General features: G+C 46.8%; 1 protein-coding gene across 1 annotated transcript in view; it reads left to right on the forward strand.

The window, feature by feature from the left end:
* Positions 1 to 21,424, forward strand: part of xrcc5 (X-ray repair complementing defective repair in Chinese hamster cells 5) — a 388,719-nt gene that overhangs the window by 103,688 nt on the left and 263,607 nt on the right. Inside the window, exons 6-7 of the mRNA XM_068034693.1 lie at positions 19,059 to 19,238; positions 19,545 to 19,659. Coding sequence (XP_067890794.1) covers positions 19,059 to 19,238; positions 19,545 to 19,659 — 295 coding nt within the window. The remainder of the gene's footprint in view (positions 1 to 19,058; positions 19,239 to 19,544; positions 19,660 to 21,424) is intronic.

Consider the following 21,424-nt stretch of genomic DNA (forward strand, 5'->3'; position numbering starts at 1 on the left):
GCAGTAACCTTTTGTGTGGCACCTGATTGAATGCCGTTTGAAAATCCAAGTATAATACATCTACTGGTTTCCCTTTATCCACCCTATATCGTCAAACAATTTAATACACTTGTCAAACGCGATTTCCCTTTGATTCTGTCGAATACTATGATTTTTTGTAAGTGCCTTGTCACGGAGCTGTTTTTTTTCTCATCTGTTTGAAACTGTGTGCCTTTAAGACTCTGTTAAGAACAGTGTACCTTTAAGACAGAGAGAGAAGTTTCAGATTTCTGAGAACAGTGTGCCACACTGCAGTTGTTACTTAGCCAACAGCAAGAGAGTATCATGTTTCAACTTGACTGTGCAAAAAACAGCTATAACCAGTTTTGAGAGTCACCAGCAAAGCGTGCTTACTGAAGGAAAGAGCTGACTATTTCTCTCAGCAGCAATTCTACAGTGAGCTACCGGCAGTGTTAATTGCCGAAGGAGGAAAAAACACCGGGCAGCCCCCGGTCTGAAAGGTTCTGTCCCGCCACAGTCCACCTGCTTCAATGGGTGCTTGGAGCTCAGGGTCATTGCCCACAAGGCAGACTGTAACACTGCACCAAACAGCACGACAAAAAAAGGAAAGAAGGTACCAGCCCTTTGTTTTGCAAGCTGGAACATCAGAACTATGTGTCCTGGCCTGTTGGAAGACCTTACACAAATCAATGACTCTTGGAAGACTGCCATCATTAACAACGAGCTCAGTAGACCCAATGTGGACATTGCAGCACTTCAGGAGACATGCTTCCCTGTGAGAGGATCTCTAAGAGAGCAAGACTACACCTTCTACTGGCAGGGTACGGATCCTGAAGAACCAACACAGCATGGAGTGGGCTTCGCCATCAGAAACTCTGCGCTCAGCATGACAGAGCCACCTTCAAATGGCTCAGAACGCATATTGTCCATCCGACTGCCCACCGCCTCTGGTCCAGTACACCTACTCAGCATCTATGCTCCAACACTCTGCTCCCCACCTGAAGATAAAGACCAGTTCTACGAGGAACTCCATAATATCATTAGTAGCATTCCTAATACTGAACATTTGTTCCTACTGGGGGACTTTAATGCCAGGGTTGGGGCCGAACATGACTCATGGCCCTCCTGTCTTGGACACTGTGGGATTGGAAGGATGAATGAGAATGGACAGAGACTGCTGGAGTTGTGTACCTATCACAACCTATGCATCACCAACTGGTTCTTTCAAACTAAACCCTGTCACCAGGTTTTATAGAGACCCCCAAGATCACGTCGTTGGCACCAGCTGGATCTCGTCGTCACAAGACGAGCCTCTATAAACAGTGTCCAAATCACACGCAACTTCCACAGTGCAGACTGCGGCACTGACCACTTCCTGGTCTGCAGAAAAGCTAAACTCAAACCAAAGAAGCAACAACACTCGAAGCAGAAGGGCCGCCCGCGCACCAACACTAACACAATTTCTTATCCACAGCTGTTACATAAGTTTCTAAATTCACTTGAAAAAGCCCTTCAAAACACTCCTGCAGGGGATGCAGAGACGAAGTGGGCCCACATCAGAGACGCCATCTATGACTCAGCAATGACCACCTTTGGCAAACGTGAGAAGCAGAATGCAGACTGGTTTCAATCTCACTTTGAAGAGCTGGAACCTGTCATAGCCGCTAAGCGCATTGTGCTGTTGAACTACAAAAAAGCCCCCAGCGAGTTAACATCCGTAGCACTGAAAGTAGCCAGAAGTGCTGCCCAAAGAACAGCCAAGCGCTGTGCAGATGACTACTGGCAACACCTATGCAGTCGTATTCAGCTGGCCTCCGACACCGGAAACATCAGAGGAATGTATGATGGCATTGAGAGCTTTTGGGCCAACCATCAAGAAGATCGCCCCCCTCAAGTCCAAATCAGGGGAAACGATCACTGACCAACGCAAGCAAATGGACCGCTGGGTGGAGAACTACCTAGAACTGTACTCCAGGGAAAATATTGTCACTGATACCGCCCTCAATACAGCCCAGTCTCTGCCAGTCATGAATGAGCTGGACGAATAGCCCACAAAATCGGAACTCAGTGTGCCCTTTATTTTCTAGCCAGTGGAAAAGCCCCTGGAAAGGTCGGCTTTACCCCTGAAATAATCAAGAGTGCCAAGCCTGCTATACTCTCAGTACTCCATGAACTGCTTTGCCTGTGCTGGGATGAGGGAGCAGTACTACAGGACATGCGCAATGCCAATATCATCATCCTCTATACGAACAAGGGTGACCGCGGTGACTGCAACAACTACTGTGGAATCTCCCTGCTCAGCATAGTGGGGAAAGTCTTCGCTTGAGTCATTTTAAACAGACTCCAGCAGCTGGCTGAGCATGTCTACCTTGAGGCATCGTGTGGCTTTCGAGCAGAGAGATCCACCGTTGACATGCTGTTCTCCCTTCGCCAGCTACAGGAGAAATGCCACGAACAACAGATGCCCCTCTACGTTGCTTTCATAGATCTCAGCAAAGCCCTTGAGCTAGTCAGCAGACGTGGTCTCTTCAGGCGACTAGCAAAGATCGGATGTCCACCAAAGCTGCTAAGTATCATCGCCTCATTCCATGACGATATGAAAAGCACAATTCAGCACAGCGGTGCCTCATCAGACCCCTTTCCTATCCTGAGTGGCGTGAAACAGGGCTGTGTTCTCGCACCTACACTGTTTGAGATCTTCTCACTGCTGCTGTCACATGCATTCAAGTCTTCAGAAGAAGGAATTTTCCTCCACACAAGATCAGATGGCAGGTTGTTCAACCTTGTCCGTCTTAGAGCGAAGACTAAAGTACGGAAAGTCCTCATCGGGGAACTCCTCTTTGCTGACGATGCTGCATTAACATCCCACACAGAAGAGTCTCTGCAGAGACTCATCGACAGGTTTGCTGCTGCCTGCAACGAATTTGGCCTAACCATCAGCCTCAAGAAAACGAACATCATGGGACAGGACGTCAGAAATGCTCCATCCATCAATATCGGCGACCACGCTCTGGATGTGGTTCAAGAGTTCACCTACCTAGGCTCAACTATCACCAGTGACCTGTCTCTCGATGCAGAAATCAACAAATGCATGGGAAAGGCGTCCGCTGCTACGTCCAGACTGGCCAAGAGGGTGTGGGGAAATGGCGCACTGACACGGAACACAGAAGTCCAGTGTTTTAAGCCTGTGTCCTCAGTACCTTGCTCTACGGCAGCGAGGCCTGGACAACATATGTCAGCCAAGAGCGACGTCTCAACTCATTCCATCTTCGCTGCCTCCGGAGAATCCTTGACATCAGGTGGCAGGACCGTATCTCCAGTGCAGAAGTCCTTGAGGCAGCAAACATCCCCAGCATATACACCCTACTGAGTCAGCGGCGCTTGAGATGACTTGGCCATGTGAACCAAATGGAAGATGGCAGGATCCCCAAGGACGCATTGTGCAGCGAGCTCGTCACTGGTATCAAACCTACCGGCCGTCCATGTTTCCGCTTTAAAGACATCTGCAAACGCGACATGAAATCCTGTGACATTGACCACAAGTCGTGGGAGTCAGTTACCAGTGATTACCAGAGCTGGTGGACAGCTATAAAGGCGGGGCTAAAGAGTGGCGAGTCGAAGAGACTTAGCAGTTGGCAGGAAAAAGACAGAAGTGCAAGGAGAGAGCCAACTGTGAAAGAGCCCCGACGGCTAATTTTATCTGCACCACCTGTGGAAAAGTCTGTCACTCTAGTATTGGCCTTTATAGCCACTCCAGGCGCTGCTCCACAAACCACTGACCACCTCTAGGCACTTACCCATTGTCTCTCGAGACAAGGAGGACAAAGAAGAAGAGAGGGTGAAGCGTTGAAAGCATGGTGCAGTGGTCCATATAAAGTGGTCAAGAGAATTGGTAAATTATTTGATTGACACCCCATATTGCTGGAAAAAGATTCAACTGTGTCATATCAGTATGTTAATATTATAGTCAGGATGAGGATAAGCAAGCCCAGGTATGTTAGGTAATAGGGACAGTGAAGAAAGAAAGGGATACTGAGGATGACGCAGAAGGAGGGCTAGACAGTTCTCACACTGAACCCCCTACTATCCAGTTAGGAATCCTGCGGTGAGTAACTCACCTGACTCCCCAAAGCCTATCCGCCATCTACAAGGCACAAGTCAGGAGTGTAATGGAATACCTTTCGCTTGCTCAGATGGGTGCAGCTCCTACAGCACTCAAGAAGTTCAACACCATCCAGGACAAAGCAACCCACTTGATTGGCACCCCATCCACAAACATTCACTCCCTCCATCACTGACGCGAGGCGGAGAGTTTTGGATGGCATGTATAGAGAGGTGGTCACACCTCTCTGTGCAGGCTCAGACTTCACAGGCAGGAAGGGAATGGGTGACCACCAGGCAGAGCAAGAGGTCGAGGCAGGCAGTGCAGGAATCTCCTGTGGCTATTCCCCTGCAAAACAAATAAGAGGATACTGTTGGGGGGAAGGCCACTCAGGGGAAAGCAGCAACAGCCCAATTCATTGCAACATGGTTGGCTCTGCTGCACAGGGGAGGAGTAAAAAGTGTGGGAATGCAATAGTTATAGGGGATTCAATTGTAAGGGGAGTAGATAGGCGTTTCTGTGGCCGCAAAAGAGACTCCAGGATGGTGTGTTGCCTCCCTGGTGCTAGGGTCAAGGATGTCTCAGAGCAGTTAGAGGACATTCTGAAGGGGGAGGGTGAACAGCCAGTGGTCGTGGTACACATTGGTACAAAAGACATAGGTTAAAAAAAAGGATGAGGTCCTAAAAGCAGAATATAGAGAGTTAGGAAGTATGTTGAAAAGTAGGACCTCAAAGTTAGTGATCTCAGGATTACTACCAGTGCCACGTGCTGGTCAGAGTAGAAATAGCAGGATATATCGGATGAATACGTGGCTGAAGAGATGGTGTGAGGGGGAGAGTTTTAGATTCCTGGGACATTGGGACTGGTTCTGGGGGAGGTGGGACCAGTACAAACTGGACGGGTTATACCTGGGCAGGACCGGGACTGATGTCCTAGGGGGAGTATTTGCTAGAGTGGTTGGGGAGGGTTTAAACTAAAATGGCAGGGGAATGGGAACCTTTGCAAGGAGTCAGAGGAGGGGGGATCAAGGACAAGAACAAAAGACAGTAAGGTGAATAAGAAAAGTGATAGGCAGAGAAATTAAGGGCCAGAATAAAACAGGGCCACAGTGAAAAGTCGTGTAAAGGGGACAGGTAATGTTAAAAAGGCAAGCCTTCAGGCTTTGTGCCTTAACGCGCACAGCATTCGCAATAAAGTGGATGAATTAATCGCATAAATAGATGTAAACGGGTATGATATAGTCGGGATTATGGAGACATGGCTGCAGGGTGACCAGGGATGGGAAATGAGGTTCCAGGGGTATTCAGTATTTCGGAAGGACAGGCAAAAAATAAAAGGCGGTGGAGTTGCATTACTGGTTAAAGAGGAAATTAACGCAATAGTGAGGAAGGATATTGGCTCTGATGATGTGGAATCTGTATGGGTAGAGCTGAGAAACGCTACGGGGCAAGAAACGTTAGTGGGGGTTGTATATATACCCCCAAACTGTGGTGATGTTGGGAATGGCATTAAACAGGAAATTAGAGACACATACGATAAAGGAGCATCTGTAATTATGGGTGACTTCCACCTGCATACAGAGCCACAGAGTAATATAGCATAGAAACAGGCCCTTTGGCCCATTGTGTCTGTGCCAATACCCAACTATTCTATTCCCAAATTCCTGCACTTGGCCCATAGCCTTGTATGCTATGGTATTTCAAGTGCTCATATAGATTGGGCAAATCAAGTTAGTCACAATACCATAGAGGAGGAATTCATGGACTGTATACGGGATGGTTTTCTGGACCAACACATTGAGGAACCAACTAGAGAACAGGCCATCCTAGACTGGGTATTGTGTAATGAGAGAAGAATAATTGACAATCTAGTTGTGCGAGACCCCTTGGGGATGAGCGACCATAATATGATAGAATTCTTCATCAAGATGGAGAGTGACGTAGTTGTTTCTGAGACAAGGGTCCTGAATCTTAATAAAGGAAACGACGAAGGTATGAGGTGCGAGTTGGCTATGATAGATTGGGAAACTTAAAGGGATGACAGTGGATAGGCAATGACAAACATTCAAAGAGCGCATGGATGAACTGCAACAATTGTTTATTTCTGTCTGGTGCAAAAGTAAAATGGGAAAGGTAGCCAAACCATGGCTTACAAGGGAAATTAGAGATAGCATTAGATCCAAGGAAGAGGCATATAAATTTGCCAGAAGGAACAACAGACCTGAGGATTGGGAGCAGTTTCGAATTCAGCAATGGAGAACCAAGGGATTGATTAAGAAGGGGAAAATAGAGTACGAGAGTAAGCTTGCAGGGAACATAAAAACTGACTGTAAAAGTTTCTATAGGTATGTGAAGAGAAAAAGATTGGTGAAGACAAATGTAGGTCCCTTACAGTCAAAAACAGGGGAATTTATTATGGGGAACAAAGAAATGGCTGACCAACTAAATGCATATTTTGGTTCTGTCTTCACAAAGGAGGACACAAATAACATACCAGAAATGTTGGGGAACACAGGGTTTAGTGAGAGGGAGGAACTGAACTAAATCAGTATTAGTCGAGAAATGGTGTTGGGGAAATTGATGGGATTGAAGGCCGATAAATCCCCAGGGCCTGATAATCTACATCCCAGAGTACTTAAGGAAGTGGCCCGAGAAATAGTGGATGCATTGGTGGTCATCTTTCAAGATTCTATAGACTCTGGAACAGTTCCGACAGATTGGAGGGTAGCTAATGTAATCCCACTATTTAAAAAGGAAGGTAGAGAGAAAACCGGAATTATAGACCAGTCAGCCTGACGTCGGTAGTGGGGAAACGTCTAGAGTCCATTATCAAAGATTTTATAGCAGAGCACTTAGAGAACCGTGGTAGAATCGGACAGAGTCGGCATGGATTTACGAAAGGGAAATCATGCTTGACAAATCTACTAGAATTCTTCGAGGATCTAATGATTTGGAGGAAAATATAGGTGGTCTGATCAGCAAGTTTGCAGACGACACTAAGATTGGTGGAGTAGCAGATAGTGAAGGGGACTGTCAGAGAATACAGCAGAATATAGATAGACTGGAGAGTTGGGCAGAGAAATGGCAGATGGAGTTCAATCAGGGCAAATGTGAGGTGATGCATTTTGGAAGATCCAATTCAAGAGTGAACTATACAGTAAGTGGAAAAGTCCTGGGGAAAATTGATGTACAGAGAGATTTGGGTGTTCAGGTCCATTGTTCCCTGAAGGTGGCAACGCAGGTCAATAGAGTGGTCAAGAAGGCATACGGCATGCTTTCCTTCATCGGACGGGGTATTGAGTACAAGAGTTGGCAGGTCATGTTAAAGTTGTATCAGACTTTGGTTCGGCCACATTTGGAATACTGCGTGCAGTTCTGGTCGCCACATTACCAAAAGGATGTGGATGCTTTGGAGAGGGTGCAGAGGAGGTTCACCAGGATGTTGCCTGGTATGGAGGGCGCTAGCTATGAAGAGAGGTTGAGCAGATTAGGATTATTTTCATTAGAAAGACGGAGGTTGAGGGGGGACCTGATTGAGGTGTACAAAATCATGAGAGGTATAGACAGGGTGGATAGCAAGAAGCTTTTTCCCAGAGTGGGGGATTCAATTACTAGGGGTCACGAGTTCAAAGTGAGAGGAGAAAAGTTTAGGGGGATATGCGTGGAAAGTTCTTTACGCAGAGGGTGGTGGGTGCCTGGAACGCGTTGCCAGCGGAGGTGGTAGACGCGGGTACGATAGCGTCTTTTAAGATGTATCTAGACAGATACATGAATAGGATGGGAATAGAGGGATACGGTCCCCGGAAGTGCAGAAGGTTTTAGTTTAGGCAGGCATCAAGATCGGCGCAGGCTTGAAGGGCCGAATGGCCTGTTCCTGTGCTGTACTGTTCTTTGTTCCTTATGGGATTGGGGGCAGTGTCTTGCGTTGGATAGAAAATTGGTTGGCAGACAGGAAACAAAGAGTAGGAATAAACAGGTCTTTTTCTGAATGGCAGGCAGTGACTAGTGGGGTACCACAGGGATCGTTGCTAGGACTCCAGGTATTCACAATATATATTAATGATTTAGATGAGGGAACTGAATGTAATATCTCCAAATTTGCAGATGAGACAAAACTGGATGGGAGGATGAGTTGTGAGGAGGATGCAGAGAGGCTTCAGGGTGATTTGGACAAGTTGAGGGAGTGGGCAAATGCATGGCAGATGCAGTATAATGTGGATAAATATGAGGTTATCCACTTTGGTAGCAAAAACAGGAAGGCAGATTATTATCTGAACGGCTATAAACTGAGAGAGGGGAATATGCAACGAGACCTGGGTGTTCTCGTACACCAGTCGCTGAAGGTAAGCATGCAGGTGCAACAGACGGTAAACAAGGCAAATGGTATGTTGCCCTTCATAGCGAGAGGATTCAAGTACAGGAGCAGGGATGTCTTGCTGCAATTATACAGGGCCTTGGTGAGGCCACACCTGGAATATTGTGTGCAGTTTTGGTCTCCTTATCTGAGGAAAGATGTTCTTGCTATAGAGGGAGTGCAGAGAAGGTTTACCAGACTGATTCCTGGGATGACAGGACTGACGTATTAAATGACGCTTTAAGGGAAGAGGTAGGAGGTTTAGAGGGGATTTGAGGAAAAAGGTTTTCACCCAGAGGATGGTTGGAATCTGGAACACACTGCCTGAAGGGATGGTAGAGGCAGGAACCCTCACAACATTTAAGAAGTATTTAGATGAGCACTTGAAACCCCATAGTTTACAAGACTACGGGCCAAGTGCAGAAAAATGAGATTAGAATAGATTGGCTTGATGGCTGGCACGGACACGGTGGACCGAAGGGACTGTTTCTGTGCTGTATAACTCTAATTTTAACCATTAAATTATGAAAATCTACACTAGTTTCAGTAATTGAGACCGTGAAACTACCAGATTGTCATAAAAACCCATCTGATTCACTAATTGCCTTCCCTGTCGAGACGAAAACCTGCCATCCTTACCTGGTCACCATATAGACCACTGCATATGATTTTAGACCCAGAGTATTGACTGCCCCCTGAAATATCCTAGCAAACCACTTAGTTGTATCAAACCATGATGCAAAAGTCTAACAAGAATAAAACCAAACGGACCACTTGGCATCAACCGCGGCACTGGACGTGACAAAGGCTCACTCAGCCCAGTCAACACTACAGATTCCTCCTCACTAACACCTTGCGACTTGTGTCAAAATTAGGAGAGCTGTCTCATGGACTAGTCAATCAACAGCCTGACATAGTTATACTCACAGAAGCATACCTTTCAGCTGCTTGATTGGCACTCCATCCACCTCCTTCAACATTCATGCCCTCCACTGCCAGCGCACAGTGGCAGTAGTGTGTGCCATGTGCAAGATGCACTTCAGCAACTCGCTAAGGATTCTTCGACAGCACCTTCCAAACCTGCGGACCTCTACCACCTAGAAGGGCAATGGCAGCAGATGCATGAATGTCCCTTCCAAGTCACACACAGAATCATAGAAAGCTTACGGCACAGAAAGAGGCCACTTGACCCATCATGTTTGCGCCGGTCAAAAACCGAGCCATCAAACCTAATCCTGCTTTCGAGCATTTGGTCCGTAGCCCTGCAGGTTATGGCACTTGAGGTGCACATCCAGAAACCTTTTAAATGAGCTGAGGGTTTCTGCTTCTACTACCCTCACCCATGAGCCAACTTTATATCCAACTTGCTACATTTTCCTGGCTCCCAGAGGCTTTTTTTTTAAGCGATCTGACTTGGAACTGTATTGCTGTTCCTTCACTGTTGCTGGGCCAATAACCTGGAAATCCCTTCCTAACAGCACTGTTGGTGTACCTACACCAGATAGACTGCAGTGGTTCAAGAAGGAGGCTCACCACCATGTTCCCAAGGGCAATTAGGGATGGGCAACAAATGCTGGCCTTGCCAGCGACCCTCGCAACCCAAGAAAGAATAAAAAAAACCCAGTCTCTTCCGTTACCAACCCTGGGTATGTCCTGTCCCACCGCCAGGACAGACCCACTCGTGGTGGCAGCACAGCAATATACAGTCGGGAGGGAGTGACCAAGAAGTTTCAGGTCAAGCATGGGCATTCCTACCTAATAGAGTCATAGAGTCTTACAGCATAGAAACAGGCCCTTCGGCCCATCCCTCAGCTGAAGAATCAGTACGCCGAGGTGGTAGCGGTTGCGGGTGTTGTTGAAGGTACCTTGGTGAGTTGCTACAGTGCATCTTTTGTAGATGTTACGTACTGCTGCCACTGTGTGCCGGTGGTGGAGGGAGTGCACTGTGCCACTGTAATATCTGTAACCTCATGGCACAACATATCCATTCCTCAAGTCAAGGGACCAACCCTGGTTCAATGAGGAGTGTAGGCCAGGAGCAGCACCAGACATACCTAAAATATGAGGTTCCAACTTGGTGAAGCTACAACACAGGACTCTTTGCTTGCAAAACAGCAGAAGCAGCATGCTGTAGGCAGAGCTAAGCCATCCCAATCAATGGATCAGGTCAAAGCTTGGCAGGCTTGCCACATCCAGTTATGACCAGGCTGAAGTATTTGCATCCATCTTCAGCCAGAAATGCTGAGTGGATGATCCATCTCGGCCTCCTCCTGAGGTTCCCAGCATCACAGGTGCCAGTCTTCAGCCAATCCAATTCACTCCACGTGATATCAAGCAATGGCTAAAGGCACTGGATACTGCAAAGGCTATGGGCCCTGACAACATTTCGACAATAGTACTGAAGACTTGTGCTCCAGAACTAACCGCACCCCTAACCAAGCTGTTTCAGTACAGCTACAACATTGGCATCTCCCCAGCAGTATGGAAAATTGCCCAAGTGTGTCCTGTACACAAAAAGCAGGACAAATCCAACCCAGCCGATTACGCCTTATCAGTCTCCTCTCAATCATCAGCAAAGTGATTGGAGGGGTCGTCGACAGTGCTATCAAACGGCACTTGCTCAGCAATAACCTGCTTACTGACGCTCAGTTTGGGTTCCGCCAGGGCCACTCAGCTCCTGACTTCATTACAGCCTTTGTCCAAATCATGGACAAAAGAGCTAAATTCAGAAGGTGAGGTGAGAATGACTGTCCTTGACATCAAGGCAGCATTTGATCAAGTATGGCATCAAGGAGCCCTAGCAAAACTGGAGTCAACCGGAATCAGGGGGAAAACTCTCCGCTGGTTGGAGTTATACCTATCGCAAAGGAAGATGGTTGTGATTGTTGGACGTCAATTATCTCTGTCCCAGGACATCACTGTAGGAGTTCCTTAGGGTAGTGTCCTAAGCTCAACCATCTTCAGCTGCTTCGTCAATGATCTTCCCTCCACATTAAGATCAGAAGTAGGGATGTTCGCTGATGATTGCACAATGTTAAGCACCATTCGCGACTCCCCAGATACTGAAGCAGCCCATGTGTGAATGTATCACGGCCTGGACAATATCCAGGCTTGGGCTGATAAGTGGCAAGTAACATTCGTGCCACACAAGTGCCAGGCATTGACCATCTCCAACAAGAGAGAATCTGACCATCTCCCCTTAATGTTCAATGGCATTACCATAGCTGAATCCCCCAATATCGACATCCTGAGGGTTACCATTGACCAGAAACTGAACAGGACCAACCATAAAAATACTGTGGCTACAAGAGCAAGTCAAAGGCTGGGAATTCTGCGGAAAGTAACTCACCTCCTGACTCCCCAATGCCTTTCCACCATCTACAAGGCACAAGTCAAAATAAAGAATGGCAGAGAATGACTATAAGGTTAATCACAGAATAATACAGTGCAGAAGAGGCCCTTCGGCCCATCGAGTCTGCACCGATGCATTAAAACACCTGACCTGCCTACGTAATCCCATTTGCCAACACTTGGCCCATAGCCTTGAATGTTATGACGTGCCAAGTGCTCATCCAGGTACTTTTTAAAGGATGTGAGGCAACTTGCCTCTACCACCCTCCCAGGCAGTGCATTCCAGACCACCCTCTGGGTAAAAAAGTTCTTCCTCAAATCCCCCCTTAAACCTCCCGCCCCTCACCTTAAACTTGTGACCCTTCGTAACTGACCCTACAACTAAGGGGAACAGCTGCTCCCTTTCCACCCTGTCCATGCCCCTCATAATCTTGTACACCTCGATCAGGTCACCCCTCAGTCTTCTCTGCTCCAGCGAAAACAACCCAAGCCTATCCAACCTCTCTTCATAGCTTAAATGTTCCATCCCAGGCAACATCCTGGTGAATTGCCTCTGCAACCCCTCCAATGCAATCACATCCTTCCTATAATGTGGCGACCAGAATTGCACACAGTACTCCAGCGGTGGCCTTACCAAAGTTCTGTACAACTCCAACATGACCTCCCTGCTTTTGTAATCTATGCCTCGATTGATAAAGGCAAATGTCCCATATGCCTTTTTCACCACCCTATTATCCTGCCCTTCTGCCTTCAGAGATCTATGGACACACACGCCAAGGTCCCTTTGTTCCTCGGAACTTCCCAGTGTCAGGCCATTCATTGAATACTTCCGTGTCACATTACTCCTTCCAAAGTGTATCACCTCACACTTTTCAGCGTTAAATTCCATCTGCCACTTTTCTGCCCATTTGACCATCCTGTCTATATCTTCCTGTAACCTAAGACACTCCACTTCACTGTTCACCACTCGGCCAATCTTTGTGTCATCCGCGAACTTACTGATCCTACCCCCCACATAGTCATTTATATAAATGACAAACAACAGGGGACCCAGCACAGATCCCTGTGGTACACCACTGGACACTGGCTTCCAGTCACTAAAACAGTCGTCTGTCATCACACTCTCTCCTACAGCTAAGCCAATTTTGAATCCACCTTATCAAGTTACCTTGTATCCCATGTGCATTTGCTTTCTTGATAAGGAGAAAGTTAATCAGGAGAAAGAAATTAGAGTTTGAGAGGAAGCTAGCTCGACATGTAAAAGTGGATAGCAAGAGTTTCTGAAGGTATTTTAAAAGAAAAAAAATAAGTAAAGTGAGTGTTGTTCCTCCAGAGAATGAGAATGGGGAACTAATAGTAGAAAATAAGGAAATGGCAGATGAAATGAACAAATATTTTGCTTCTGTCTTCACTATAGAGGATACAAAAAACATTCCAGTAATAGATGTAAATCAGGAGGTGGAAGGAAGAGAGGAACTTGGTGAAATTATGATCATCAGGGAAGCGGTACTGAGTAAACTGATGGAACTGCAGACTGACAAGTCCCCGGGTCCTGATGGACTTCATCCTACGGTCTTAAAAGAGGTGGCTAATGAGGTAGTAGATGCGTTGTTAATTTTTCAAAATTCACTAGATTCTGGAAAGGTTCCATCAGACTGGAAAAAAGCAAATATAACCCTCTATTCAATAAGCTACGGGGAGGCAGAAAACAGGTAACTATAGGTCAGTTAGCTTGACGTCTGTCGCGGGGAGGGTGTTGGAATCGATCATTAAGGAGTCTATAGCTGGGCACTTAGAAAAACTCAAGGTAATCGGAAGTATTCAGCATGGCTTTGTGAAAGGGAAATCATGTTTAAACAATTTATTGGAGTTCTTTGAAGGAGTAACATGTGCTGTGGATAAAGGGGAGCCCGTTGATGTACTATAGTTAGATTTCCAGAAGGCATTTGACAAGGTGCCACATAAAAGGTTATTGTGCAAAGCAGGAGCTCATGGTGTAGGGGTAACATATTAACATGAATAGAAGATTGGCTGGCTGGCAGAAAACAGAGAGTATGCATAAATGCGTCCTTTTCTGATTGACAGGAGGTGGCGGGTGGAGTCCTGCATGGGTCTATGCTCAACTTTTAACAACGCAGGGGAGGCGGTGGCGTAGTGGTATTGTCACTGGACTAGTAATCCAGAGACCCAGGGTATTGGGGACATGGGTTCAAATCCCACCACAGCAGAAGGTGGAATTTGAGTTCAATTAATAAATCTGGAATTGAAAAGAAAGCTAGTCTAATGATGGCCATGAAACCATTGTCGATTGTTGTAAAAACCCATCTGGTTCACTAATGTCCTTTAGGGAAGGAAATCTGCTGTCCTTACCTGGTCTGGCCTACATGTGACTCCAGACCCACAGCAATGTGGTTAACTCTTACATGTCCTCTGAAATAGCCTAGCAAGCCACTCAGTTAGGGCAATTAGGGATGGGCAATAAATGCTGGCCTGGCCAGCGACGCCCACATCCCATGAATGAGTAAATTTAAAAAAAAAATTATATCAGTGACTTAGATGAGGGGAGCAATGGCATGGTAGCTAAATTTGCAGATGACAGAAAGATAGGTAGTAAAGAATGACGTGAAGAGAACATAAGGAACTTGCAGACTGATACAGATAGGTTGAGTGAGTGGGCAAGAATCTGGCAGATGGAGTATAATGTGGGAAAATGTGAAGTTCACTTTGGCAGGAAGAATAAAAAAGCAGAGTATTATTTAAACGGAGAACGATTGCAGAACTCCGAGGTGCAGAGAGATCTATGTGTTCTAGTGCATGAGTCGCAAAATGTTAGTGCACAGGTACAACAAGTAATAAAGAAAGCTAATGGAATGCTATCCTTTATTACGGGAGGAGTTGAAAATAAAAGTAAGGATATTATTTTTTTTAATTCATTCATGGGATGTTGGCGTCGCTGGCTAGGCCAGCATATCTTTCCCATGAGAAGGTGGTGGTGAGCTGCCTTCTTGAACCGCTGCAGTCTTTGTGGGGTAGGTACACCCACAGTGCTGTTAGTAAGGAAGTTCCAGGATTTTGACCCAGCAACAGTGAAGGAACGGCGATATAGTTCCAAGTCAGGATAGTGTGTGACTTAGACGGGAACTTGCAGGTGGTGGTGTTCCCATGCGTTTGCTTGTCCTTCTAGTTAGTAGAGGTTGTGGGTTTGGAAGGTGCTGTCTAAGGAGCCTTGATGCGTTGCTGCAGTGCATCTTGTAGATGGTACACACTGCTGCCACTGTGCATCGGTGGTGGAGGGAGTAAATGTTTCTGGATGGGGTGCCAATCAAGTGGGCTACTTTGTTCTGGATGGTGTTGAGCTTCTTGAGTTTTTTTGGAGCTGCACCCACCCAAGCAAGTGGAGAGTATTCCATCACACTCCTGACTTGCGCCTTGTAGATGGTGGATAGGCTTTGGGGAGTTAGGGGGTGAGTTACTCGCTGCAGAATTCCTAGCCTCTGACCTGCTCTTGTCGCCATGGTATTTATATGGCCACTCCAGTTCAGTTTCTGGTCAATGGTAACCCCTAGGATGTTGATAGTGGGGGATTCAGTGATGGTAATGCCATTGAATGTCAAGGGGAGAATATTTGAGTCTCTTTTGTCGGAGATGGTCATTGCCTGGCACTTGTGTGGCATGAATGTTACTTGCCACTTATCAGCCCAAGCCTGGATATTGTCCAGGTCTTGCATTTCTACACGGACTGCTTCAGTATCTGAGGAGCCGCGAATGGTGCTTAACATTGTGCAATTAACAGCGAACATCCCCACTTCTGGCCTTATGATTGAAGGAAGGTCATTAATGAAGCAGCTGAAGATAGTTGGGCCTAGGACACTACCCTGAGGAGCTCCTGCAGTGATGTCCTGGAGCTGAGATGATTGACCTCCAACAACCACAACTATCTTCCTTTGCACTAGGTATGACTCCAGCCAGCGGAGTGTTTTCCCCCTGATTCCCATTGACTTCAGCTTTGCTAGGGCTCCTTGATGCCATCCTCTGTCAAATGCTGCCTTGATGTCAAGGGCAGTCACTCTCATCTCACCCTTTGAGTTCAGCTCTTTTGTCCATGTTTGAACCAAGGTTGCAATGAGGTTTAGAACTGAGTGGCCCTGGCCGAACCCAAACTGAGCATCCCTGAGCCGGTTATTGCCAAGCAATACCTGGGCAATTTTCCCATTGCCGGGTAGATGCCAGTGTTGTAGCTATACTGGAACAGCTTGGCTAGGAGCGCGGAAAGTTCTGGAGCACAGGTCTTCAGTGCTATTGCTGGAAGGTTGTCAGGGCCCATAGCTCTTGCAGTATCCAGTGCCTTCAGCCCTTTCTTGCTATCACGTAGCTTGAATCAAATTGTCTGAAGTCTGGCATCTGTGATGCTGGGGACTTCAGGAGGAGGCCGAGATGGATCTCCATTCGGCACTTCTGGCTGAAAATTGTTGCAAATGCTTCAGCCTTATGTTTCGCACTGATGTGCTGGGCTCCCCTATCATTGAGGATGGGGATATTTGTGGAGCCACCTCCTCCAGTTAGTTGTTTCATTGTCCACCACCATTCACGGTTGGATGTGGCAGGACTGCAGAACTTAGATCTGATCCGTTGGTTATGGGATCGCTTAGCTCTGTCTATCGCATGCTGCTTATGCAGTTTGGCATGCAAGCCGTCCTGTGTGACAGCTTCACTAGGTTGATACCTCATTTTGAGGTATGCCTGGTGCTGTTCCTGGTATGCCCTTCTGCACTCTTCATTGAACCAGGGTTGGTCTCCAGGCTTGATGGTAATGGGAGAGTGGGGAATATGCTGTGATATGAGGTTACAGATTGTGGTTGAGTACAATTCTGCTGCTGCTGATGGCCCACAGCGCCTCATGGATGCCCAGTTTTGCATTGCTAGATCTATTCGAAATCTATCCCAATTAGCACGGTGATAGAGCCACACAACACAATGGAGGGTATCCTCAATGTGAAGGCAGGACTTCGTCTCCACAAGGACTGTGCGGTGGTCATCCCTACCAAGACAGTCACGGACAGATGCATCTGCGGCAGGCAGATTGGGGAGCACGAGATCTTGTTGGTTCGATCGCCACTTGCTGCATACCCAGTCGAGCAGCTATGTCCTTTAGGACTCGGCCAGCGTGTTCAGTAGTGGTGCTACCGATCCACTGTAGGTGATGGATATTTAAGTCCCCCACCCAGAGTACATTCTGCGCCCTTACCATCCTCAGTGCTTCTTTCAAGTGGTGATCAACATGGAGGAGTACTGATTCATCAGTTAAGGGAGGGCGGTAGGTGGTAATCAGCAGGAGGTTTCCTTGCCCATGTTTGACTTGATGCCATGAGACTTCATGGGGTCCGGAGTCGATGTTGAGGACTCCCAGGGCATCTCCCTCCAGACTGTATACCACTGTGCCGCCACCTCTGCTGGGTCTGTCCTGCCGGTGGGACAGGAGTTATCCGGGGATGGTGATGGCTGTGTCTGGGCCATTGTCTGTAAGGTATGATTCCATGAGTGTGACTATGTCAGGCTGTTGCTTGCCTAGTCTGTGGGACAGCTCTCCCAACTTTGGCACAAGCCCCCAGATGATAGAAAGGAGGACTTTGCAAGGTGGACAGGGCTGGGTTTGCCATTGTCGTTTCTGGTGCCTAGGTCGATGCTGGGCGGTCCATCCGGTTTCATTCCGTTTTATTGACTTTGTAGTGGTTAGATGCAACTGAGTGGCTTGCTAGGCCATTTCAGAGGGCATGTAAGACTCAACCACATTATGCTTCATTTATACAGGGCATTGGTGAGACCACAACTCGATTACTGTGTGTAGTTTTGGTCTTATTTAAGGAAGCATGTGAATGTTCAGAGGAGGTTTACTAGATTGATATCTGGAATGAGCGTGTTGTCTTATGAGGAAAGGTTGGACAGACTGGGCTTGTTTTCACTGGAGTTAAGAAGATTGAGGGGAGAGTTGATTGAAGTGTATAAGATCCTGAACGGTCTTCACAAGGTGGATGTGGAAAGGATATTTCCTATTTTGAGTGAGACCAGAGCTAGGGGACACAGTTTTACAATTAGGGGTCACCCTTTTCGGACAGTGATGAGGAGAATTTCTATTCTCTGAGGGTTGTGCAACTTTGGACCTCTCTGCCTCAGAAGGTGGTGGGGGCGGGATCATTGAATAATTTTAAGGCGGGGGTAGATAGCTTCTTGTTAGGAAAGGGAATCAAAGGTTATCAGGGGTAGATGGGAGTGTGGAATTCCAGACACAAACAGATCAGCCATGATCTTATTGAATGGCGGAGCAGGCTCAAAGGGCCAAATGACCTACTTCTGCTCCTAATTCATATGTTCTTAAGTCAGGAGTGTGATGGAATACTCTTCCCTTGCCTGGACGGGTGCAGCTCCAACAACACTCAAGAAACTCGACACCATCCAGGACAAAGGAGCCAGCTTGATTGGCACTCCATCCACCTCCTTCAACATTCACTCACTTCACCACTGACGCACAGTGGCAGCAGTGTGTATCATCTACAAGATGCATTGCAGCAACTCACCAAGATTCCTTCGACAGCACCTTCCAGACTCGCGACCTCTACCACCTAGAAGGACAAGGGCAGCAAATGCATGGGAACACCACCACCTGCAAGTTCCCCTCCAAGTCGCACAACATCCTGACTTAGAACTGTATTGCCGTTCCTTCACTGTCGCTAGGTCAAAATCCTAGAACTCCCTTCCTAACAGCACTCTGGGTGTACCTACACCCCAAGGACAGTAGCGGTTGAAGAAGGCAACTCACCACCACCTTTTCAAGGGCAATTAGGGATGGGCAATAAATGCTGGCCTAGCCAGCGATAGCCACATCACATGAACGAATATAAAAAAAGAATGGTGGTGGACAACTGAACAACTAACAGAAGGGGGAGGCCCCACGAGCGTCCCCATTCTCAATGATGACGAATCGCACACGTGAGTGCAAAAGAAAAGGCAAAAGTATTTACAACCATCTTCAGCCAGAAGTTCCAAGTGGATGATCCATCTCGGGTTGCTCCTGTGGTCCCCACTATCACAGATGCCAGAATTCAGCCAATTGGATTCACTCCACTTGATATCAAGTAATAGCTGAATGCACTATATGCAGCATAGGCCTCTCCGTCACTTTTCCATGGGGCAACAAATGAATGGTTACTCATTGCTCTGTACTATAAAGTGTGTTCTAAATCTCTTGCCACACAGCCTGCCCTTTGCACTGGATGCTGTCAGCATGAGAGATGGTGGAGATGCTGCAGAAAGACGTTGGAACACTTCACCAGGGAAAGAGCTGACTGCACTACAGAAGGAAGGAGTAAGAATGGTCAGGAAAGTGATGCTGTCCTTGGATGAAGAGGGTGGACTAGATGAAGTCTTCACTTTCAGGTGAGAAAAGTTTGGAGGGGAACTGTTCAAAGTGACTGATGAGAGAAAGAGGTGGGAGGTGAGGGAGAGATTAACCATCAGATGTGAAAATTCTTCTTCTATTCAGTCCAAGTGTGTTCAAGGAATTTGATTAAAAAAGCACTCCCCAGAGCAGTATCCAACTCTTGGACAGCTGACAGCTATTGAGAGGAAGAGAATCCAATGATGTGTTTAAAATCCAAGACACCTAATCTGCATCTGTGAATTTATCATGTATTTTGGTATGATTTCAAATAAATTAACATTTTCATTCTTTTCCTGTTTTAGAGAAAGTGTAGAACGGTTATCCATATTTAAGAAAATTGAAAGGAAGCCCATGGCATGGCCATGTCAGCTCACCATCGGTTCCAGAATCACCATCAACATCGTGGGCTACAAGGCAGTGAGTTGTAGATTTTATCTTCAGTGGAAGGAGCTGGAAAAACAACAGGGCAATGTTTGGTAGTGGTGGAGAGGGGGAAAGGAGTGGAGAGTTTGGAAGGAGTTTCATCGAATCATAGAATTGTAACAGCACAGAAGAAGGCCATTCGACCCATTGTGTTCATGCCAGCTCTTCTAAGGAGCAATTTACGTACTGCCGTTTCGCCACCCCCTCCCCACATCCCTGCACATTCCTCCTTTTCAGATATTTAGAAAATGTAGAAAAAGTATGGCACAGAAAGAAGCCACTCTGCCCATCGTGTCTGTGGTGGCTGAAAAACGAGCCACCCATCCTAATCCCATTTTCCCGCACTTGGTCCGTATCCCTGGAGGTTACGGGACTTCAGGTGCTTATCCAGATACTTTTTAAATCAGTTGTGGGTTTTTGCCTCTACTACCTTTTCAGGTAGCGAGTTCCAGGCCCTTATTACCCTCTAGGTGTAAAACATTTTCTTTATCTCCCCTCTAATCCTTCTACCAATCACTTTAAATCTATGCCCACTAGTCACTGACCCCTCTGCTAAGGGAAATTGGTCCTTCCCATCTGCTCTATCCAGGCCCCTCACAACCTTGTACACCTCAATAAACTCTCCCCTCAGCCTCCTCTGTTCCAAGGAGAACAACCCCAGCCTATTAAATATTTTCTCAGAGCTGCAATTTTTCAGTCCTGACAGCATCCTCGTAAATCTCCTCTGTACCCTCTCTAGTGCAATTACGTCTTTTCTATAATGAGGTGACCAGAACTGCACAGAGTACTCAAGTGGTGGCCTAACTCGTATTTTATGTAGCTCCAGCATAACCTCCCTGCTGTTGTGTTCTGTGCCTTGGTTAATAAAGGAAAGTATTCCATATGCCTTCTTAACCACCTTTTCAACTTGTTCTGCTACCTTCAGAGACATGAACTCCAAGGTCCCTCACTTCCTCTGCACTTCTCAGTATCCTCCCATTTATTGTGCATTCCTTTGTCGTGTTTGACCTCCCCAAATACATCATCTCACACTTATCTGAGTTGAATTCCATTTGCCACTTTTCTGACCACCTGACCAGTCCATTGATATCTTCCAGCAGTCTACAGCTTCCCTCCTCACTATCAACCACACGGCCAATTTTTGTGTCGTCTGCAAACTTCTTGATCATGCCCCTACATTTACGTCCAAATCGTTAATATACAGCACAAAAAACAAGGAACTTAATACTGAGCCCTGCGGAACCTCACTGGAAACAGCCTTCCAGTAGCAAAACACCTGTCAACCATTACACTTTGTTTCCTGCCACTGAGCCAATTTTGTATGAGCTTGCTACATTCCCCTGGATCCCATGGGCTTTTACTTTTGTAACCAGTCTGCCATGTGGGACCTTGTCAAAATCCTTGCTAAAATCCATGTAGACCACATTAACTGCACTATCCTCATCAATCCCCCTTGTTACCTCCTCAAATAATTCAATCAAGTTAGTCAGACACGATCTTCCCTTAAGAAATCCATGCTGACTGTCCTTGATTACTCTGTGCCTTTCACAAGAAATAGGAGCAGCAGTAGACCATATGGCCCATCGAGCCTGCTTTGCCATTCAATACGCTCAAGGCTGATCTTGGGCTTTAACTCCACTTTCTGCCCGCTCGCCCTATGCCTTGATTCCCTGAGAGACCAAAAATCTGTCTATCCCAACTTTAAATGTATTCAACGATGGAGCATCCACAACATGCTGGAATAGAGAATTCCAAAGAT

The sequence above is a fragment of the Heterodontus francisci genome, chromosome 7, assembly GCF_036365525.1.
Source record: "Heterodontus francisci isolate sHetFra1 chromosome 7, sHetFra1.hap1, whole genome shotgun sequence".
Classification (NCBI taxonomy): Eukaryota; Metazoa; Chordata; class Chondrichthyes; order Heterodontiformes; family Heterodontidae; genus Heterodontus; species Heterodontus francisci.